Here is a 24,275-nt window from a genome sequence, read left to right on the forward strand (position 1 = left end):
AGGTAGTTCCAAATGAAGTCTGGAGTCAGAGTCCAGCCTGCCTGTCCTCAAGACCCTGTCCTCCTGTCCATGGCTTGAGGTGGGGGCGAAACTGGAAAGCTCTTGGAAACTGGTGGCTGTTGACTTAGAAGGGGAAACTGTCTCTCACTGGCATGTGGCATCTTTAAGCGGGCACAGCCAGGAGGGAGGGCTGCTCAAGAACCCTGTGGCTGCTTCTGGTACCGGCTCCAAGGCACTTGTACTGGAGCCCAAAAGGAAAAGGGTCTCAGCTTGTCCAGGACTTGATTTCCTTGCCTCTGCCTCACACTAAAGAAACTAATGTACATAAAGTGCCTAGAGTGGTGCCCGGTGGGATGGCAGCTCTTCCGGCTTGTCAAAACAGAGCTCCATTCCCAGGACTCTCTGGCCTTTGGAGTCCTGCTAGCTGCCAAGGCATCCTGTGGGCATGAGGCCAGGCTGGAGGCCAGCATTCAACCTGCTGCCAAGCCAAGGAAGGCTAGGGTTGCTCAGTATAGGAAAACGCTGGGTCTGGAAGTCTGTACATTCTAGAATGTCTGTGGTAGCAGCAGTAACAACTATCTTTATTGAGTATAAACCATGTGTTGAAATGGTCAGAGCTGTCAAAACAGACATCATTGACTCTACGGTGAAAACCCAGTCTTAGAGAAGTGAGGTGATCTGTCCAGATCACACAGCTGGGAAGCTACTGGGCTAGGACCAGAACCAAGGTCTGCATGATCCTGAGAGCTGTTTTCTTCCACAAGAACTCTTTGTTGGCTCATCTTCCGCTGTGTTCTTTACCATTAGAAACTCCCACCAGGGTCCATCTCAGCCTCATGTGTTTTCCTCGTAGCATCTCTGGCCCCTTCTTCTCCTCCCGGTCCTCCACAGCCTGGGACGGTGGCAGAGAGACAGCCTAACACCAGTTTTCCTTCCCGACCAGGCGCTGGGTCACTCTGCCCGGGTCATCTGACAGACAGACACCCCACAAACCGCATGTAGGAGCCACGCTGTTCCAGTGTTGCCACCCAGGCGACCTCATGGAAAGCAAGGAGCTGCCTGCAGCTGGAAGGGCGGGCGGGCCGTGGCTTCACCCCTCTAAGGGAAATGTACTGCCAAGCCCAAGTCAAGGAGGCCTCTGCTGCCATGACCCACAACAAGGGCCTCGGCTGGGCCTTTCCTGCCTAAAGACACACCGGGAGCCTTGTGGCTACGTGGGAAGCCAGCTCTGCCTGCAGATCCGCCCCGATCTCTCCACCCGACAAAACATTCCACCTTCATGTCTAAATATTTAGAATCTGGGGGGGGGGAAAAATCAAACGAACATCTGCAGGGCCCTTCCCCGGATGGGAGACCTTGGATCTCTTTCCAGAGATCCATGGTCTGCCTTTCCCACGTCTGCTGTCACAGAGTCAGGGCCCCAGTGCAGCTTCTACTGCGACATGCTGGTAACTTGGTAGGAGGCCTTCTCACTTGCCGGGCTTCCTGCTGGGGCACCTTTGCCTGGCTCCCTGTTTTCACACAGGAGGTCCCATGGGGCTGGAATGAGCCCCCAAAGCTCCACAGTGGCAGGGATTCATTTAAATAGTTCATTCCATTTGTTTTCTAATCCACATTCCAGAGAAACAGCTCTAGATGGGGTAATAAAAGGCCACGTCGAGGGGGTGGCAAAGGCCCCAGGAGCTCAGGCCCGGGTGTGGGTGTGTCCCACCAGCTGCGGCCATTCATCACAGTGACAGGAACCACCTGAGTGCAGTACTCCAGCTCATTTGCTGGCACTTCCTGAAGCCATCAAACCAAGAGGGGGCGTGGGCAAGCCTGGGATGCCCTGGGAAGGACCCCTGAGAAGTACCAGCAAGTCTTTCGGGGACACTTCTGCAAGCAGGTATCAAATGCCAGAGAACAAGCGAGTGTCTGGGGCCGTGCACAGGCCAGGGCCATTGGCCAGGAGCTGGGACCCTGGGAGAACTGGGACACTGCTTGGCTTGCAGAGGTGGGGTTCCTGACAGCTGTGCAGGATGACACCTTTACCCACAGGCACAGTGAGTGTGACAGTAAGGAGGCTGAGTGTCCGCAGGAAAGGCCACCTGACCCGTGCGCACAGCCTGGGGCTCATGCAGCCTTCCTGCTCTGCTCCACACACGTCCTCTAGCCTCCTGCTTCGCCCCCTTCCTGCCTGGAGTTAGTCCTCACTTCTCTGCTGACCCCTCCTGCAGAGACCCTTGGATCTCTGGGGGCTTCCCAGGGCCAGGCCTTGTTACCTCTCTCCTGGGCAGCTCTAACAGCCAGCACCCCTACTGTCAGTCACTTCCTGCAAACGCAGATCCGTCACATCATTGGTCCCCTTGAAAACCCTAAAGCCTTCTTTATTCCCTCCAGGTGTGAATGCACCTCCAGTGGTCTACCTGTCCCCGGTACCCGTAAGGCAGGACCCTGCCTAAAAGGAGCCGATTTTCACTTGAACATTTATTTAGCATCTTCTGAATGGTGAGCACAGAGGACAGTTTCAGACCAAACAAGTGTGGTAGAGTAGGAAGCGCCGTTTCTTTTTTCCAGTCGGGCAAATCTAAGTTCAAATCCTGGCTCTACCTCTTATTGGTCAAGTCATCATGGACAAACTATTTAATAGCTGAGCCTCAGTTTGCTCACCAGTAGGGTGGGGATGACGGCTCTGCCTTGTTTCTAATCAAGGAGATGGCCCTTACAGCCATCCGTGCTGAGTACTGCTCTTTGCCCAGTGTTCCAGGAAGCCTTCTGTCTCCCATCCAAGGCAACCCCAGACATTTTTCCAGGGCTCATCTGGGACTCATAGCAAAACCCTCAGTCCTCACTTCCCTTGTTTGCTCAGAAGCTGCGCATCATTAACTTAGATTTGTCTACCCCACTGCTCCCCCTTCCCCTTTTATAGTTACTTACATTGGAAGCAAGCCCTAGCTTTAATGCACCTCAGATGAAATATGGGATTGACCGTAAGAATGATGACAGAAGCATGAATTTCCTCATTAAAGCCCCGAGAGCAAAAGGCAACGCAAACAAGGTCTGCGGCCCCAGCCAAGGTGTGCTGAGGACAGCTCCTCATCAGGCCTGAGTTTGGCTTGGCAGGAGCTGCTGCTCAAGGCAAGCTGGAACCAGACACTGGCTATGGCTGACAGCTCTGATTTAAACTATTAGGAAGGCTGAGGATGAAATATTTGTCCAGGTCACTGTATACTGCGTGGAATTATAAACAGTTCAGAATGGTAAGTGGTACAGGAAGTAGTCTCTGGACACAGATTTAGGGCTTTCCACTATTTCCCAGGTGTCAGGCTGTGGGAAGGCAGGCGGTGGAGAGGCTGGGGTCCTGGGGGTGCGCTGCCGCTCAGCGTCCCTAGGAGGTGCGAGGCCGTTTCCTCTGCCACGAGCATCAGGGCTTGGTTCTGGGTGGGGCAGGGACAGCCTTGTCTAGAGGCCGGACAAGAGGACCCTGTGCTCCCTCTGGCTTCTGGCTGAGATGCAGCAGAGGTGGAGGAGGTACTCAGATGTACTGGCTGACATCAGCCTTGCACTACTATTTTTCAAATGCCTGCAGATGTTGTTGCAACTAATAAAATACAAGTTAAATTAAGAGTTACTAACTGATGCTTTCTGTCATTTTTTTTCTATCAAGAGCTATCAACAGTATGATTTTTTTTTCCTCTTTGCCGTGCTAGGGATCAAACCTAGGATCTTGCATATGCTGCGCAAGAGTTCTGACACTGAACCACACTCTCATCTCTAAGAGTAGCTATTTTGTTGAAGGGAAAAAAAAATCTGACACTGAGGGGAATGCTCCTTCTCAAAAGCTGGGTGTTCTAGAACGGGACAGGGGTCCACACGGCAGGTTCCCTCCTGAGGGCAAAGTGCTGCTCCCTCAGAGCCAAACTTGCTGCCTCTGTGAGGTCTGTGCCCTTTCCCCTTTGCTCAGAGCTTCCTGTGAGGTGAAGGCCTCTGGAAGGAAGTGTGCAGAGGGGTCTCGGAGGGGCCAAGGCCTTTACCACGGGCTTCCCTCCAGATGGGCTCTGAAACTGGCTGAGCCATTCCAGTAGTGTCTCCACCAAGTAAAGTCTGCCGCAGAAGCAGACGGTCTCTTCCCGTGCCAACTCCAAGCTCAGTTTAGACACGGCTGAGAAGGGATGTCTAGGAGCCTGGTTGCTAGTGACACCCAAGGGTAAGATGGGTGAGAGGAAGGGGTTTTTCAGTTTTAATGTGCACACAGAAATCCCGGAGAATTTCACTGAAATGCAGATCCTGAGTTGACTGGTCTGGGTGAGGCGCAATCTTTCAGCTTTTCTGTTAAGCTCTTTGTTGAGCTGAGGCAGCGAGGTGCAGAGCCCTTGAGCGGCAGATGAGTGGCTCACAGAGAGCTGAGCCGCCCTGGCCTGACAGTGGTCTCGACGGGAGGGCAAACAGTGTGGTGCTGCTTCCTGGAGCAGCACACAAGCCTGCAGTGCAGGACCGGCCAGCCCCAGGGAGGAGAAGGAGCCACGGCCAAGCCCACAGTCACCTTGCCCCACTGCGGAAGGGAGCCAGCTGGGATGAGGCAGAGGTGTGAGGGCATGGATTTGAAGCAGAGCCCTCTGAGATGGTGGATTTGCAGCCGGCCACACGATCACCCTGAGTGGGGCACACCGTGTACTCATCTCCGAGGTTGGCAGGCACCTGGAAGCACTAGCAACAGGAACTTTACCTGTCTGGTGAGGCTGCCACCGAGGTTCATGGTGCCCGAGCCAGATTTGTTGGTTTGCAGCCAGAGCATCACTGTGGAGGTCAACTTGTAATGGGCAGTGCGGCCACTGGACTTCTCCTAGGGGGATGAGGCAGAGATCAGAATCCAAGGAGTGATCTAAGCTGAGAAGAGTGTCTCCTTCCATTCAGGGCCATTCTAACACATCCCTTCCGAAGGCGTCACCGCATTACCTCTCTTAAAAATCCCAACTGCTTTTTCCCCCACGCCAGGAATTGACATCCTGGCCCTCCCAACTGTTTGGAAAGGGGCAGAATCTGCAACCCTGTGTATTAAGTTCTTTTGGGATCTTTATCATAGACTTCTACAGCCTTATATTTATCCAAATGGATTTGGGGCTTTTTTAGGAATCAGTGGGGTCTTTGTATCACAGTGGAAACCTCTGCTAGAGACTGGGCTCACGGGTGGGCTTGGTACCTGGCACTGGGAGGCCCAGGCCAGAAGCTGTGGGCAGTGGTACCTGCACTTCTACCACATGGATGGAATCCCAGCAGCCTTTGATCTTCTTTGATCCATCTCCAGCCTTCTTTATGAGGATCACTCCAGCAAACCCATGATCCAGATCCCAGAGGTAGACAGATGAGACACCACCTTCAAAATACCTGCAACAGACAGGCCCATGTGCCCATTAGGTGTTAAGAGATCTCAGACCAGGTCCCAGGCTGTTATTTGGCAACAATGGCCCTAGACATCTATGGCCCCTCCCTGCAATGGAACGAGGCCCATTTTCCCCGGTCCAGTCACCCTCCAGGTTAAGAGTAAGACGCAGTATTTTCAGGGTCAACAGAAGAATGTAGACTCAGGGGTCATGAATATAAATTTGAGTTTGAGCTTTGCGTTTCTGGCAAGCTTACTAAACTTTTCTAGCTTTCAAAATTCTTTCCAGATAAAGGATCTGGCACGCAGCAGACCGGAATGACTGGGAGCCACCACTACTGTAGTAATCATTATTATACGACTCTAGACAATATTTCTCTCTTTTGAGATTCCTGTTTGAAAGGGGAAATGGGAAAATATAGTAACAAGCACTGCACTCCCCCATCCCAGGAAGACCCCCCGATGGGCATGCAGTCACTCGTTATAAAACCCTAGGCAGAAACAAAGGGTCAAGCGTGGGTATACAGCTTCTCCCCAGATCCAGGTCAGTAAGAAAAGATTCCCTGTTATGATCAAATGGATCAGGGAAAGAAAAGGCCAGGCGGACAGGCAATCAGGCTGAGAGCGCAGTGTAAGGGACCCGAGGAAACTGTTCAGGCACAGGCTGCTGTAAGTATAGAGATCCCAGGAATGCAGCAACCTGACGCAAAATCTCACACCGCCGAGAGCCAACTACAGCTCTGGAAAATTCGAATCTCTCCCGGCCAGCAGATTCTTTACCCGACAGTCCAGGACCTCTCTGACACCAGGGAGGCTGTGAATTGATAGTGCAGCAGCAGTGTGTGTGGGACCTTCTCAACGGCCCGGAAGGCTGGCCAGAGGGGCACAGAGGGCATCACACACACAGGTGAGCCCCAGCAGCCCCAGCGACTAGTGCTGCTCATGCGCCTATCCTCCGGACCACGATCAGCTGAGGCACTGACCAGTGACCAACTGTGAGAACCTGGACCACACAGACAATGCCGACTTTATCCCACAGCTTAGAGACAAAAGCAAAATAAACGAGACACGACAGATGATTACTGCTGTTTTTTATATTAAGTACTAAAAGTTAATATGCATCTGTGGATTATATCCCAATAGAGCTATTACATAACAGCAACAACAACACACACACACACACACACACACACACACACACGTATTTAGAGAGCACATATGAAGGGCAGATAAGAATTCTTTGTATAACTGTTTCTCTGTACCTACAGCAGGTTCCACATCCTTGGAGTTGGCCAATTTTGGGTTGAAGATATTCAGGAGAAAGACTGCAGCTATACTGAGCATGCACAGACTCATTTCCGGTCATTATTCCCTAAACAGTACAGTAGAACAACTACTCACATGGCAGTTGCCCTGTGTTCAGGACTGTTGAGTAACCCGAAGACGATTTAAAGCCTGCAGGTGGTATGCACAGGTCTTGTAACCTACCCCCTGCAGATACTTAGGGCCAACTACACTCTGTATTTGCAACTTTACTCAAAGTCTAAAACTATTTCAATTATTCAGTCAATGACATACAACAGAGTGTAACAGACAACCAGACCAAAGAAAAGGCCCGCCTCACGGATACGCTGACACCCGAGGGTGCCAAAGCTATTTTATTTCTTGCTCTAACTGGCTGCAAAGTGCAGGCGCACGGTGCTCGAGGGTGCTGTGCTTAGTTGGCTGCCCTTGCCTCATCCCTCCAAGACTCCTTAAGGTAGATGGGGTCAGCCCTCTGCTGAAGGAGAAGTCCCCACTTCTCCACCCCACACCCCCCGCGATTAAGCCGTCAAAGCGGGCTCAGCCCTGCCCCCGCTCGCAGGGGCAAGCACAGGAGCCACTCGGTGACACCTGCAGTTAAGTGTAGAGGAGCCAGATGCACGGGGACATGCTGCTCATACAGCAGCGTGCGGCCTGGCTCTGGATGGGTGCAGCAGTGCAGGGTCCTAAGAGGGGAAGCAAGCAGGAACGAGCAGGCACCCGGCACTCAGGGCAACTCCGCACCCGCAGAGACTCTGGAATATAAATGTCTCTAAACCCAAATCCTCCCCAAACTTCCCCTCCCAGGAGGAGATGTGTTTTGATTTAAGGTCTGAGGTCCCACCTCCCTCCGCAGAGAGACCCTGTTGTGGACCAGCCCCACAGGGGGTACACACTGGGCCATGTGGAAATGGGTCAGTCACCTGTAAATTAGAACTGGGCTGGACTCCAGCTTTCAAAGTGCTCGGGCAACACGCAGCATGGCTCGTGAATCTTTCCGGCCATGAGTTAATAACTTAGGAAGCTGGAGGGAACAGCAACCCACAGCAAACCTTTTGGTACCCTTCCTGCTGGTGACAGTTCTTGTGTTGCCAAGAAGGCTGGGCTGATAATTCCTTTTTCCTTCTCCTGGAACAAAGGCCGGAAGCCCAGGGACATTTTCAAACAGCTGCAGCGGTACTGCTCTCCTGTGTGCTGGAGTACTGGGGAGAGGCAGGTCAGGCTGCCCTGCGAGGGAACTAGGAGTCCTGGTGGCTTGGGAGTCCTAGTTAACACCATCCAGGGACCAGTTCCAAACTACCAGGTAGGCTGACTCCCCTGGTCCTACCCCTTCATTCTTCCGGAAAAGGTGGGACTGGCTGTTTCCACTCCAGTGCCCCACCCCGTGGCCCGGCTCCTGCCCTACTCAGCTTCTCTCTGCTACCCTCGGTTACCCTTGTGGTCTAAAGCTTCAAAATGCTGGAGAGGAAGAAGGTAAAAATGAAAGCCCAACTGTGACTTTCTTGTGGGTTACTCTTAAAAAAAAAAAAAGGCAGAAATATTATAGCCCAAAATACTATAAAATGATGTATCTCATAAATCTGATTTTTCCAAAGTCCCTTCCAGTCTTTGTCCGACACCTAATCTTTATATAATCGTAAGCACAACAAGGGGTACCATGTTGAGTTCAGCCTTTTTTTTTTTACCTGGCACCTAAGGATTATCACTTTTCCACCGAGCCACATGACCCTCATGACCATTTTTCATAGCTGGGATGGTATTCCACCAGGCAGGATCCTGATTTATAGTCTATTGGCTCTTAATACAGAAATGACGCAGTGGAATTAGAGGTGGTGCCCGGGCCTCTCCCTTGAATGTGTTCTCCTGGAAGGAATCGGGGCGTTCCCTCCTGAGGCGTGGCAGGCGAGCTGGGACGCAGCCTCCTCTGGCACGGCCCAGACACCACCAAGATTCAAGAACGGACTTGCATTCCATGCACCAAGAGGGACCTCCAGGGACTTGAGCGGCCACAAGTCTGAACACGGCTTTCTAAAACAGGATAGAGGACGAGTGATCAGAAGGACTGCTCTGAACTACCCAGAAGCACCAGCCTTCCGGGGAAGGGCTGTCAGGTGGGCTCCTTGCACAGTCAGGCGGGAGGTGACTTTGAGGGGCACAGATGCCTCCCCTACATGGTTTATGGTTTTGCTTTATGTGTGAAGCATTAATTAAAGAGGCACCTCAACAGGATTTTGAAAATTTATTCTTACCTATTGTACTTTGATCATAATGACATGAAACAAGGAAAAAAATTTTTTTACATGGTTCACATTTATGAGTTTTACATAAAGGCTTTTGTGGGTATTTTAAGAATGTGCTAAAATGTCTGAAACCACATGAAGCCATCTGAGAAGTCACCCGCCAGAACTAACAGCACACACATGGAAGCACTTTAACTGGCCTTTGTACATGTAATGAGTCAAATAGTATTAATATTGTTTAAATGCTAACATGCTATTTCAATAAGGTGGCTCTGCTATCGCCAGCGACCCGCTCTCCGGCCCTGCACGGCGACATGATCAGTGATCAGATGTGGCTGAGAGTTGAGAGCAGGCCACAGGGGAATTCAGCCACTCTGCCTTGAGCTGTGCCTGTGCTCGGTCATTTCAAAACCCCCAGCTCTCCAGGAAGCAAGAACGGGCCTAGGACTGAGTGCCTCAGCTGAGTCAACTGGGCTCAAGAGGGAGAGCCCAGAGTTGCAGCAGCAGTCTCGGGTCACAGGAGTGGCCGAGAGAACACGTGCCAAACTGGAGGCCCAAAGATGAAAGTGCGGATTTTGCTTGAGTTTCCTACCAAAGTGTGAAGTTGGGCAACCCAGGGCTGAATTCAACACACATGGTCAAGGTCCACTCAAATCAAGACACCCCACTAGCAGGATAACAATCTCAATCTCAGGAGACTGCAGAGAGTCACCTTTGACAAAGGCTGGACACAAAGAGGCAGGGCCTCAGACGGCTTCAGGATGCCCGGAACGGGTGCGATGACTGACCCAGATGAAAGCCTGGAATCACCCCCGCTGTCCTCGAACTGTTCACTAGTGGTTCCCAGCAACGATGAACCTTTGCTAAGGCAAACGGACCTGCAGAGGAGTCAGACAGCTGGCACCAAGGCAATGGAGTCACTTGGGGCAGGAGGTATAACTCCAAGATTATGTTTCCAGGGACGCCTCTGCACTGGATGAACAAGGAGGAAAGGGTAAGACGCTCAGGCAGAGCTGCTATTTATCAGCCTAGTCATGTACAGGGAAGCATGTGGTTGAATTTATTCACAAGACCCCTGAACTTGGATCAGCTCAAAGCCCAAAGTGTCAATAATCATCCTCTTGTCCCTCTTCCACTAGTATAATACCAAAATTGTGCACTGAGTCTATGCCCATAATTCTTTTACTGCAGGACTTCTAGGGGACAAAGAAAAAAGGGAAAACAGTACTTCACACTCAAAATGACCCCCTTCAAAAATGTAAAAAGAAAGTATTTTGGCCCCAGAAGCTTTACGGAGTGTTTGAGGCTGAGGTGTGCACAGAGACCTTGAATGGGAACTTGTGCTAGGAACCTGAGCTGTAACTGTGACTTATTTGATACCCAGGTCTGGCCAACCCCAGGCTGCAAACTTAACGGGGAGACGGGTTGCAGTGGAACCTGGCCTACAGTTCCTTCAAATTGCCTCCTGGGACAGTGGCTGCATTTCAGGTAGAATAAAAGACTCCGAACAGGTAGCGAGTCACATGCCATAATCCTCCACAGAAAAGCCAAGGCCAGGACAGACGGGTTGGGAGGGTACTTTCCAGTGTTGGCCAAGAAACAAACCCTGAGGTTTTGGGCTTCAATCAGATGTGTCCTTCCAGCAATTAGCCAGCTGGGACACTGTCACGGGACTGGGCTTGGGCCAGAGCTCTCTGGCAGAGCAGGACCTTCAGCCTGGGGTATCTGTGATGCCAACAGAGACCCACAGACCAGACAAGTGTGGGGCATAAGGGAAGTCCTAGGGATGCTGGATGGGAATTTTCTTCTACAAATGGCTTATTGTTAAATAAAGCCAGGCAGACAAGGGGTATTAATTTGGCACCAGTGTAGTACCATAGACCATTTTTCTATCAGTAAAACTGAAAAGACCTAGCTAGAGGATCCCTTCTAGCTTTGACCTCCCCTCCAGGGTCTGGCAGCCTGAATGAGGTAGACCCTGAACCCCTCTCCCTCTTTTTGTACCAGGGATTGATCTCACAGCCTTCACAATGAGCTACAGCCCCACCTGTTTTGCTTTTTATTTTGAGACAGGGTCTCACTGAGTCATTTAGTTACCTAGGCTGGGCTAGAATTCAGTCTCAGCTTCCCAGAGTGCCGGGATTGCAGGCAGGCACCACCATGGCTGGCTTGAACTTCTTAATTAAGCTATCTATCAATGCTTCTAGTGACAAGGGAACTCACTACCTTCCTAATACAAAGAATTCTCTTTAGAATAATTCAGACAGCTCTCTAGACTTGGGTGAAAACTATTTTCTGTCTTCTAGAGCCACACAAAACAAGAATCTAACACCCCTTCTTCATTTAGTTCTTTCAAATATCTAAAGTCGGCTTCTATAAATGCCCAGATTTTTTTTTTTTGGCCTTCCTATCGTATATTCGATTCCTTATAAGACATGATACGAAGTCTCTGTAATTTATCTGCCTCTTCAACATTCCCAAGGTCATCAATGTCCTTCCTAAGGTAGAAGAGAAAGCACTGCCCAAGCGTGTGTTATTCAACACCTTGTGGAGACCGGTACGTGACCTGGCACAGGACATCCTTTCATCACAGATGCGGCCCAGCTAGACCTTTGCAGTCACACCTCGCCACAGTGGCACGAAAGGAGCACGCGGTCCTCTCCAAGGGATGTGCTTCCTTGTGCATTGCCATGGACTGGGTCATGGTTTAAGTGTGAAGTGTTCCCGAAGACTCACTGTATTGAGGGCTTGACCCCAATGTAGCTATGCTCAGAGGCAGAGCTCAGAGAAGAGAACGGATTATGAGGATGCTGACCTCATCAGTGAATTAAGTCTGTTGAATGTTCTGAGAGGAGCTGGGGACCAACTGGAGGAATTACGGCACTGGGGCATGGCTTGGAAGATGCTAGCTTTTGTGGGGAATGTGGGAAGGCTAGACTAGAGATTGAACCCCAGGCCTTTTACAATGAGCTAGATCCCCCCTCTCCTTACCCTAGCACTGGGGTCTTTGCACTGAGCTACATTCCCAGCCCTTTTTTGATTTTTGACTTCGAGACAGGGTTTCACTAAGCAGCCCAGGCTGGGGTCAGTCTTGGGATCCTCATGCTGGGATTACAGGCATGTGCCACCATGTCCTATCTGAAAGATATACCTTGTCCCTGGTCCTTTCCTTTCTCCACTTTGCTTCCCAGATGCTGCAAGATAACCAGCTTTCCTCTGCCAGGCCTCTCCACCATGTTTCTGTGTTGGAGTTAGCTGACCATGGACCAAAACCTCTGAAATCGTGAGCCCAAATAACCTCTCCTTTAAATTCAGAGCGTCGGGTATTTTGTCCGGGCAATGGGAAGGTGACTAATACAGATTATGTGTCACATCCTACATGTGAGTACTTGGTAGACCAGACATGAGACAATCCCCCTCCACTGAAATCCGTTATGCACCATTCTCACAGATACAGCTTCGGAAATGCGACTTATCTTCTGGATTCTGAATCTGCTGCTACCCATGTCCTATATCTGGACCATGTACCACAGCCTGTGATTGCGTGTGCAAGGAAGAGACAATACAAAGGAGAAGAAAAACAAGCTCTAGATTGTGTGGGCCAGTTTTCTGCCCTTGAAAATCTCAAGGCTTTCTACAAAGAGGCCAGAGGCCACAATAAAAGCCTCTGTGGAGAAACTGATATCCACTAGGTAGGACCGTGGGCTGGTGTTTCTGTCAACTTTAAGGGAGTACCAAGACGGCCATGACCACATCCTGATGGAAGTCAGGAGACCTGCCAGGCTGTCTGAGGGAGAGAGGGAGGGAAGAGATAAGGCTGGCTGGCTAGAATGCTAGCTAAAGGGTCCAAAGTGAAATTGTTAGCACAACTGAAACAAGATCCCTCAGGCATCTGGTGCCAAGCTAGGCACACTGGCCCTCAAAATGTCCCAAGTCGTAAGAATCCACAGATTTTCCCATTTTCAACCCTACAGCCTTCCTTCACAGGCACAGCCTATCCGCTTCGGAGATCACACTGAACAGCAGCAGCAGGACGTGTAATAAATGGTCACGAGGGATGCTTTTCACCATAACCAGAGCTTGGACATGTTAAGGACAAGTCATGCAGGTGCAACTCACATGCTCCACAGATGATGACAGAGGGGAGGCAAAGCCCAGAGACAATACTGCTCTGCCAGGGGCTGAGGCTCTGGCCCAAAGACAATATGTTTTTTGTTCTTTTCCAGTCTCAAAAAAGAAAGCAAAATCCTCAGCTACTAGCAGCAGTTTGTTTTTTCTGATCATCATCAAATTTCTCACAACATAAAAAGGCACATGGTCCCACAGGTGGGAACAATTCAACTCCTTTCCAGGAAAGAGGAAAGGTCCCAAATTGCTTAGAAGAGGACCTGAAGCCTCGCCACCTGCTGGCCAGCACAGACCAACACATCTTTTGTGTCCGCTGGCTCCAGACCAACCACTGAGAAGATAGGCATATTCCTGTTCAACTCGGGGAAATGGGAGCTGCCCAGCGGGCACAACGTCACTAAAGCCCGGAGAGTGGCAAACAGCCACGACTACCACAGGGGCTCTCTTCCTCATGCCGGTTGGTACCAGCTCCCACTTAAGGATGCATCTGCAAAGAAAAAAAAAAAGCTTCCAGAGACAGGAGAAAGGTGACAGGAACTGAGGGACTAGAAGGGCTACCTCCATGTCTGTCCACTTCCATCAGGCTTTTTCTCGCTGGGTGCTGGCGGGGTGCGGGTGGGGGGACACGATGGCAGCCTCGACATGTTCTGAGCTGCCCAGGAAGCATCCCATCAGAAACAAGATGCTGTAAGCAGGGTTCCATTCCCACAGCCCTGGGGGCTTCACTCGGCTCCGCACCAACTGGATAAAGGTCAACACTTGGCCTTGGGCTGGCCACACCCACACCTGACACCAAAACCCAACTGCCCTCACTTGTATGTTGGGGCAGCCAGTTTTCACCACAGTGTACACACAGGGCAGGTATTCTGTGGAAATTCCTCCCAGCACACACAGGTGCAACTCCCTGAGCAAACATACCAACGGGCTTAGGCCCTGAGACTTTAATGCCAGCTGCACTTAGAAGTGCACATCTGGACTATGGCTGCAGCTCTTTACAGCCTCCTTTTACGAGGCTTTTATTTATTTATTTTTTACTTAAAGGTGAATAATGAAGCCCTCTCTGGAAACAATGGTGTGGCTGGAGGGTCCAGCGACCTTCCCCGAGCTCTGGTTTTGGGATCTGATGAAGCATCCATATGCTGAACGAGTATGACCACCTTGGCCCTGCGGATGACAGGAAATACCGCTGCCTGGTTAGCCTGCCTTGAGACAATTCAACAGTTAAGACAGGAGCTTTGAAGCTGTCGCCATCATCACAAAACTGCTCTTTGTGAAGAGCCAAGGACCAAGAATGTGCCCAAGTCACAGAGCTGAGCAGTGGAAAGCCGGGACTGGCTATCTGGTGTGGCTGACCAGCCCCACGGCAGGCTGCCTGGCCTCACGCAGTATCCAGCTGTGGTGGGAGGCATCACACAGAGCGCAGGACGGTTCAGCCTGTAAGTTACATGCAGCGTGAAGCCACCCTACTGTGCATGTGCTACCTCGAGGTGGAGAAAGAGCAGGCAAGGGCTGGGGTCACTGGGCTACCAGGAAGCTGGAGGAACCCACGGAATATCGACACTGGGAATTCTGGGAATGAGCCTTAGCAAGACATGGATCCTGACATTGACAAGCAGCCTGCTGCATGGGGGAGGGCAGAGCTCAGGCAGAACCAAGGACCTGACCATGGAGAGAGCTGGTCCCTGGCTTCAGTGGAGGTTTTACCCCATGTGGTGGTTAACCTTGACTGTCAACCTGATTGGACTAAGAAACACCTAGGAAATTAGTAAAGCACACTTCTGGGTGTGTCTGTGGCACTTGGGACAGCAAAATGATGGAGGGACTCACCCCGAATTCAGGCGCCATCCAATAAGGTGGGGCCTAGATGGAGCAAAAGCAGAGGAAGGAGGAAGCCCACTAGTGCAGGCGCTCTCTGCTTCCTGGACCCCATGAGGCGAGCAGCTCTCCTCCACCCATACCCTACTGACTTGTCAGAAATCTAAAGCAAAAGAGCTGGTTGGCCATAGACTGCAACCTCTGAAACCATAAGCCCAAATAAATCTTTCCTCCCACGAGTTGTTTTTTTCAGGTATTTCTGTTACAGTGACAAAGCTGATGAACACTGCCCAGCACACAGCACTGCAGGAACCCAAGTGTGACTGCACCATATGGTAATGGGAATTCTGGAGGAATTAAGAGTCCATGATGCTGACTCAGGGGATCATGTTTATAAACAAAACTTGGTTTCCACACACTCCTGTTTTCCATTTAACTTGCTTTTAACAGATGAAAATCAGACAGCACATGCCAAGGCAACCGATCCCTAGACCATGGCCTCAGGGTGCCCGATCAAAGGGACTGCATGGTGTGCTGCTCGTGGGTCCCCAGCAAGAGGCAAGAAACAAGATATTCCAGACTCCTTCAGGTGCTCTGGAGATGCAGTAGATGTCCCCACTTAAGGGTCACAAGAGGGCAGGAAGCTGAAAATCCACTCCCCAAAAGCCCAAAGGGCTCCTCTTGATCTTTCTCACCACTGAACCATCAACATAACTGCCGTGGGCCAGGTTTTCCCCACTAACTTGCTCTCAGCACTGTGGCCCACAGTGCCCCACGGCAGGCAAAGCGTGTTCTCAGAGGCCCTCTATGCGCATGGCCGAAGCCACAGATAATACCTGTTAAAACCCAAGTACTAATCACGCTGCCGACAAGCTGAGAGTCAAGGATTACCTTACTGCCTTCACCTGCTGTCCCCTGACCACAGGGCACAGCAAGTGGTGCCTGTCGCCAGGTCCTTCTGGAACCTTTGGATCTAGTTCCACTTGAGGGCAAGGAGGAGGACAAAGACCTATGGAAAAGGGCAGGAAGAAGGAGGATGTGACTTACCCAAAGGTCCCTCCACTTCCAGCACTCTCCTGTACCTTGTCCAGAGCCCGGAGCTGCCTACTCCTTGATCTCCTCCACTTGCCGGGGTCCCTGACTCTGAAGACCAAAGGTTCCCCGGCTGGTATTTGTGATGGCAGAAAACCCTGGGCCTTTACCAGACCAAGCTCTTAGCCAACTTGGTCAGAATCCTTCCCCAGCTTCTCTGCACCAGCCTTTGATGCTATACCCTCGGCACTCTTCCAAATGACACCCCAAGCCCATGCCCAACAGGCCTGTGCACCTCTCTCCGCTGCCTTTGTCGCACACTGGCCTCACATGCCATTACAATCACCTGGCTCCGACTCAGGGCCAGTCCCAGGCACTGCCCACTGCTCCAAACACCGCCACAGTTGCCTGCTGTCAGGTACATGGCTGTGTGGGCCCAAGGGTGCCAAGGCTCGAGAGTGTGCTAGGAGGTTACAGGACCCTGTGCAGAACTGTATTCATGGCCAAGAGAGTGGAGGCAGCCAGGAAGAAGGCCAGGGAACCCAATGCAAGCTCACACACCCCTCTCACCAGAGGCTTAGAATCCCCAGCCAGGAGCCGCAAAGCCCAGGAATTCAGCAAAGATTTTTACTTATGTCTTGGTACTGAGAATCAAACCCAGGGCCTCATGCATGCTAGGCAAGGGCTCTACTACTGAGCCCTACCCCCCCACACTTTTATTTTATTTTGAGAAAAGGGCTTAGTAAGTTGCTTGGGCTGTTCTTGAACTTGCAATCCTCCTACCTCAGCCTCCTGAGTAGCTGGGATTACAAGTATACACTGTAATGCCCTGCCAAGGGTTTACTTATTTAAGCGCGCACTGAAACTTAAGACTCCAGAAGGAAAGCAGAGATGAAGCACACACCACAGTGTTTGGATACACAGTTCATGCACTGCGAGACGTTCTCATCAGAGAATGATAGGAAGTCTCTTAAAGTCAGGTTCCCGGGTACCAGCCGAGGCTGCCCTGGCCAGAAAGCCTTCTGAAGGACAGCAGTCTCTGGTCCGCTTGGCCAGCTCTTAGCTGCACAAGGCAAAGTGCTGTCGTCCCCCAGAGCAGTGTCCTCAGCTGCCCTCGTCTACAGCCCAGCCCCTCTGTTCCCCACTCCCATGGGGCCTGCTCTGGCCCTTCACAAAACTTCCTGGCTAGGGCGGGTGGTGCTGAAATATTCATTCACTGTTCCCATGTGCGCCTCTTCAGCCCTGTCACCTGGGAGCCGCAGCAGGGAAGAGACGGCCTAACTCCACCACAGCTGCGCCTCAGTGCGCTGCCTATCCTCAAGGCTCATGGGAAATGCGTGCTGATGGCCTAAGTGTTTTCTCTCCAGCCACACAGATGGGAGCCTCATGTGTCCTCGTGCGCTCCAGGGGGTGGGATGAGCAGGAGTCATTAACTCCACTTTCCAGACAGACTCACTTGAGGTCTCGTGGTGGGTGGTGGCCTAGCCACGACCTGACGCACAGCCTTCCCACACGGCCAGCCACATCACTTGGCCCGCTACCTTGCCAAGTCCACCGCACAAGCAGTCCAGTAGCACAGTCACAAACACAGAGGAAGCATCCACACAAGCAACTGCTGCATTACCAGGGTGAGGCCAGCAGCCATGGGTGCGCTGCATGGATGTGAGGCTCGCAGCAGCAGGGGACAACACAGAGCCTTGCTAAGTGCCCCTGGCTCACGGAAGCCACTCTGCACACCCGAATTCATGTCCCTTTCAAAGCCAAGGTCCTCCCTGTTCTGTGTCCTGACCCCAGACTCACTCCTGCCTGCCTCCTCCTTGGAGGCCCCTACCTGGACTCCGGTGACTACTCCCACACTTCTGCAGGGCTTCCTCAGAAAGGAAGCCTCCCTGCTACTTAGTTCCCCACAGGACTGAAACACTCAGTGCTCATGTCCAGGGGAAGGAGCGGGGCCCTCAAGAGCCCAGGGCCTGAGGCTGGGCCATGCGACTTCAGGGACCTGGCACCAAAGGTATCAAACTTCACTCACAGTTGTGACTGTCCTGCCCTTCCTGGGCCACAGTTGCTCAGATGTCATCAGATTACACAGATGGCAAGTGGAAAGCATGAAAAGAGCCACAATCTAACGCAGCCACAGTAAGGTAGGACAGGTAGAAAGCCTGGGGAGGCCCATCTACCAAGTATCCCAGCCACCCTACAGAGGCCCATGGGCTCCTGGGACTGCCACAGGGACACCCATCTTGTTGCACTCTGTAAACTTCTTCCAGACAAGGAGGGTTGATTAGAAAAGCTTTTGAAGATTTATCTCAAGCCCCAAACAAGGAAGAACACAAAATGCCTTCCCACCCTGCTTTTCCACTCGCTAGACTCTGGCCTTCATTAAGTTTTGATTTCAATCAATTGCACACCCACTAAAATTAACTCATAAGGCCAATAAATTGCAACCGCATGTCTGAAGGTATATCTGCTCCAAGCCAAAAGCCAAGGATTGTGGAGCACGGGACAAGATGTCTGGTGCAGATGGGACTAATCATCTTTGGAACAGAGTGGTGCCAGCCCTTTTAGTTGGAACATCTGGTCTCTCTCGGAACCCAGGCTGACAGAGTCCAGGCACAGTCCAACACGAGAGCTGAACGGGGCTTCTCATCTTCTCTGGAAATCCCAAGAGTCAAGGTGCTGAGCTCAAGTTTCCCAGCACGTATGGTGGCTCAACCTACCCTTAAGCAAGCTGGTTCCCTGGCAGCTGCGAGTCCCTGCGTGCATGTGAGGCTCTACTTCTAGAAACCTCCCCAGAAAAATGGTCTCTCAGGTCCAGTGATGAGGTTCTGTGACTAAGGTTCTAGACTGGGACTGGACCGAGAAAAGCAAAGCATTGACTCTTTTGGGAAAGAATGTGGTATGACCCACAAGCCAGTTGCCCATAAATTTGCCATCTCTGCTGCCTTTCCTGATTTTCCCACCTCAGTGTTTCTGGTTCCCATACTGAGCCTGGGCTATCAATCAAACCAGGAAAACCCTCTTGGGCCTGGGAGAGAGGGATGAGAACAGCCAAGGTACTGGTGAGCCAGTAGAAGTGGCAAAATTCAAGATGACTTGGGGTAGGTGATGCCCTCACCCAGCCCCAGCACTCTAGCAAATGGACCTATCCTCTTCCAGGCAATCCCAGCACAGTGGCTCATTTTAATCAACTGAGCTGTTTGGGCAGTGCTATCAATAGCTCTTTGAGTCTCATGTGAAAAGGACCTGTAGATCCCTTTAGGAAGCTTCAGAATGGCAAAGAAAAGAATCGGTACACGTGGGAGGCATGGGTGTGTACGTGGTGGGGGGAGTCAAGTACTGCAGGGAAATCTAGGAGCTGGTGGATTTCAAGAGGAATCCTGTAGGACACACAGCTCAGCCCCTTGGACCTCAACTCACCCTTTGTCTATGGTGGGGGAAAAGCCACACTTCAACTGTTGGCCCTTTCAGTCCATAATTCAGAAATGCTGTGCACAGGCCAGGGGGAGCAGGGTGCCACAACCCCGCAGGAGTTAGAAGCCAGAGGGCCTGCAAGCCAGCCATCTCGGCCCCAGCCCCGTCACTCGGACCATACTGATTCCATGTGGGTGTGATTAACTCCTACTCCCTGCAAAGTCAAAGCCTTTACAGACCCAGGGATCAAAGCCAGGGTCTGAAGACAGAACGCAGCCTTCCCTCAGGTCTTGTGAAGAGGCGTTTTTTCTCTTGTGGCAGGAACCTTCTATGGACACCGAGCGCTCCCTTTGTCTGGCAGGCTGCCTGGCCTGGATCTTGTTTCAGCTTCAGATCTCCTCATACTCACTGCTGTCTCGTTCTACTCATCTTTTAAGTATCTCAAGGACCAAGGAAGAACAAGGTTAAAGGGCTCACAGTTGACAACCAAGGAGGGAACCCAGTGCTTGTAGGCCGGGCCTGCTGTTGGCCAGGGCAAGGCCTCCTGAGTGAGTGTGTGTGTGTGTGTGTGTGTGTGTGTGTGTGTCACACCTCTGGTGAGCAAGCCCGGTGTGGTCTTCCCAGTATACAGAGACGTTTAGGCCACAAAGCAGAAGCTCCCTAAAAGTTCACAGCAGCCAGCATACTCCATGAGGCTGGTGACCTCACAGACGGCTGGAGTCCGGAAGTTTCAGTCATTTGATGGATGGGCAGTCAAGAGGTACCAGCCAAACGCAGTTTTAATGCTGAGATTTAACAGGATCTGAAAACTGAAACACCAGGATTGCCAGAAGTTAAAAGACGGGTCTGCACTGATGTGGACCTGTTCTTCCCTGGGAGCAGCAGCCTCGCTTACCCAGTCCCCCTGTTGTGCCTGTCTTGCTCTGGAGGTGGTGCCTTTCCTTTCTAGCAGGGGTGGGTATGCCGGAGGACTTGAGCATCTCCCGCCAGCACAGGGACACAGGCCATCTTCCTGGCTCCTCACGCAGCAGCCAACAAGCCTGAGGTAGTGTGGGGTGGGATAACTTCTCCCCAGAGGGACTTTGCCTGAGCCTAGTTGCTAATGCCAAAGCAAGACAGGTGGGAGAATGTGTGGCTTCATTCACAGGGTGACCACAAATGAGTTTTCTCATGGGCATGGGTCAATGGTGGGGAGGGACAAGGACAAAGGGCAGGAAGGTATGAACTGGTGCCCTTGATTAGTGTCACTCAAGGAACAGAAGTCCCTAGACAAAGGAGGGCTCTGCTCCAAAACCAGGGGGAAAAGAGCTCAGGTCCTGGCCCCTCGAGCCATAACAAAGATCTTCCAAGGGTACTCTGAGAACAGGAATTTCTGGTAGTGAGCACCATAACAAGATATTTAAAACATGAAAAGGAAAGGGAGCCATGTTTTCATAACTTGTAAGCCCAGAAATGGGGTGGTGCAGCCTGTGTTTCTCTCAGGAGTGGCTCTCAGCACTCTGATAGCACTGGGTGGTGCGACACTCAGGACTCTGATGTCTGCATTGACAGCTTCAAGTGCCACTCCTCTGGAGGCCTGTGTCTGTCACGTGGAGAGAATGTGGCCTTGTTGCACCCACACAAGCAGAGAATGAAAGGCCCCCCTGCCCCTTCGGTGGGTGCCCCACAGCTGTCCTCCTCCTGAGCAGCACCCTGACACGGATGTGCTTGGATGTTATAAACTGGCACAGACCTTGGGGGGCTGGGGTGTGCACTACAATCCCCAACCAGGGTCAAGACCTGACCTGCCACCCCTCTCAATTCCCAAAGTGAATCCACCTTCAGAGAAGAGTGTGGGTAAAGGCAGAGCCCACAGAAATATGGGTCATTGAGACTTGACGGAGGACATTTCTCCACGCAGGGGAAGCCTCTCAGGAGGTAGCAGAAGGGGTAAGGGTCTGAGTCGTGGCTACTGTTGTCCTATAGCTGTGTTAACCACCTGGAGCACTTCTCAGCCTTGGGCCCAGCATCTCTTAAATGGGTAACCTCCATGTATCCAACAGTTACTGTGAGGACTGAGTGAAGAGTTTTTAATGATAATGGGTTCACCAAACCCCTCAGGACACATGGGCCAAGTGTTCTTATAGATAGGACCTTGGGACAAGACCAGAAGACAGAAAAAGGGAGACAGGAGAGGTCAGAGGTGAAACTGGCCCCTGCCAGGTCTGGGCCTACATGGCAGCACTAGGTAATGTGTCCAGATCATTTCACTGAGGAAATAACAACCCAAAGACTTACATCTATAAAAAATGAAAACCATCCTCCCTAGTGAATCTAAACACATAAGCCAATAAAAAGAAGAAGAAAAAAACCCCACACCCAATGCAACTTCTGAGAGGAACAAGGAGCAAGGCTGGGCAGCCCGCTGGCCAGGAAAAAGAAGACACAAAAACCAACTATAAATAAACCATGTAAGAGCAGTGAGCCATCTAGTCAGCACAACAGGGGAAGGGGTTCTCCTACAAAGGGCAAGGTTCAGGATGAAGGACCTTTTTTTTTTGATACAGAGATCAAATTTAGGACCTTGCACTTGCAAGGTAGGTTCAGTGTCACTGAGCTAAACCTCTGGCCCGTTAAGCACTGGAACCTATTCTAACTGTGAAACCAACAATTTGTGGAAGTTTCAGGCAAATGTGGATTCAGATTCAACTCTCTGCTTCCATTCCCTGCAACCCTCATGAGTGAGTCATTTAATATCCTGGAACCTCAGTTTCTTCTGTAACAAAGGGGATGAAACAATGTTCCCCAAAAGTTCTTTTAACGATTAAATTACTGCACATAAACTACTGGCATATGAGAAGGTACTAAAGCAAAACTGTATTACACTGTGACACACATGGGGCTACTGAAACGTTTGGGGCCACTTATTCATGGCTCCCTTAGAACTGTGTCTGTGTATCTCATTCATCAGTGCAGTGCTGTGGTGCTCGGTCTGCGTCAGACTGAGAAGCGCCCCCTTGCCTCACAAACTTCCAAAAGCCACTTCCAGTACACGTGTTAGAGCAAGCACTGCTGCTCAGACTAACCCAACAGCCTGCCTGGTGGGTCCTGCACCTCTTTTCTGACAACAGATTCAGATGTTCAGATGCTTAGTTTCTCTGATTTTCATTTCTTGCCTATATCCCACACCAGACAGGGCAACAACTACAGACTGAGAGCCAGATCCCACTTACGTAAATCAAGGCTCAAAAGGTGATTTTTGCATTTAAAAAAAAAGTTCTATCTATATCTATATCTAGATATAGATATAGTAATAGCCTTCCATGAACTGCAAGGCCTCAAAAGTCTATTATTTGGCTCCTTTTAGCAAAAAGTATGCAGGTCCCTGGTTCCAGATGATGGAATTTGTACTAAACTAGGATTGCACATTTTATAGCTTTGCTACACACCCACACCTACTACTTTTTTAGGGGGTGGTATTTGAGATTGAACCTATATGCTAGTGCCCCCACAGTCCCAGGTCTTTTCACTTTTATTTTTAGACAAAGTCTTGCTGAGATGGCCTCAAATTTGTGATCCTCCTGCCCCAGCCTCCTAAATAGCTGGGATTACAGGTGGGCACCACAATACCCAGCTCACTGCATTTTCATTGTAGAATTTAATTTAAAATCTCTCATCTTTGATAAAGGAGCCAACCATCCTCACTGGAGGAAAGATAGCCTCTTTAATAAATGGTGCTGGAAAAAACTGGACTTCAACTTGCCAAAGATTAAAACTAGACCCATATCCTTCACCATGCACTAAACTAAATCCAAGTGGATTAAATATCTAAATGTTGGTTTTTTCCTCCTTTGTTCAGAGGCAGCCCAGCAGATCCTCCCCATAATAAAGGCTTGTTATGGTTCTGGTTTAAAAAAAAAATCTAAATATTAAAACAAAAACACTAAACTTGCTGGAAAATAAATTAGGTAGAACTGTTGAAGATACTGGCATAGGAAAAGACTTTATCAACAAATTCTCAGTAGCATGGGAACTAGCATAAAGAATCAATAACTGGGATCTCATCTTTTTAAAAAGCTTTTGCACTGCAAGGGAAACCACCATCAGAGCTACGAGATAACCTACAGTGTCGGGAAAAATTTTTACCAGCTGCTCCTCAGACAAAAGACTATTATCTAGAATACATAAAGAGCTCCAAAAAATCAGACCCCCCAAATTAAAAAACCCAATTAAAAAACGGGCATCTGAAATGAACAGACATTTCTCAAAGAAGTAAAAGCAGCAAATAAACATGAAAAAATGTTCAACATCACTGGTCATTCGAGAGACGCAGATGAAAACAACACTTAGATTCCACCTCACCCCAGAAAGAATGGCTGCTATCAAGAAATCAACCAATAAACAATGCTGGTGGGGTTGTGGGGAGAAAGGGACCCTTCTTCATTGTTGGTGGGAGTGCAGACTGGTACAACCACTGTGGAAATCAATATGGAGATACCTCAGAGAACTAGGATTAGAGGTTCCATTTGACCCAGCCATCCCTCTGCTGGGTATCTTCCAAAAAGAAGTAAAAGAATCATATCACAGAGATATATGTGCACCTGTGTTTATAGTGGCACAGTTTGCAATAGCTAAAACTTGGAAACAGCCCAACGCCCATCAACTGGAGACTGGATAAAGATGTGATTTTTAAAAATAAAATGTAGTACTACTCAATGAGAAACTACAGACATTTATAGTTAAGTGGATGCACATTGAGGACATATTCAAGTGAAATTAGTAAGACACATGTGTAAATATCAAAGTTTCTCTAGTGTAAAAAACTGAAAGTGTAAGTAAGGATCAAAATGCATAGTTGATATTGTGTAATAAGAAGAAAAGGTGTAAAGGAGTAGGGGAAGTACAAGGGGTAAGGGAAAGGTAAGAAGGGAAAAGAATAAAATATGAGAAAGGGAAAAACATGGAAACAAATCTTTGTAAATAGGGAAGGGTGGAGGGGGTGGAGGGAG

General features: G+C 50.4%; 1 protein-coding gene across 8 annotated transcripts in view; it reads right to left on the reverse strand.

Moving 5' to 3' along the window:
* Capzb (capping actin protein of muscle Z-line subunit beta) overlaps positions 1-24,275 on the reverse strand; it is a 122,169-nt gene that overhangs the window by 8,357 nt on the left and 89,537 nt on the right. For all 8 annotated transcript variants that reach the window (XM_033767913.1, XM_010614233.3, XM_033767912.1 and 5 more), the window contains 2 exons: positions 5,223-5,364; positions 4,706-4,822 (listed from right to left, as the gene is read on the reverse strand). In XM_033767913.1, the coding sequence (XP_033623804.1) occupies positions 4,706-4,822; positions 5,223-5,364 (259 nt within the window). The remainder of the gene's footprint in view (positions 1-4,705; positions 4,823-5,222; positions 5,365-24,275) is intronic.

Source organism: Fukomys damarensis, unplaced genomic scaffold (genome assembly GCF_012274545.1).
Source record: "Fukomys damarensis isolate Sample0158 unplaced genomic scaffold, DMR_v1.0_HiC HiC_scaffold_23, whole genome shotgun sequence".
NCBI lineage: Eukaryota > Metazoa > Chordata > Mammalia > Rodentia > Bathyergidae > Fukomys > Fukomys damarensis.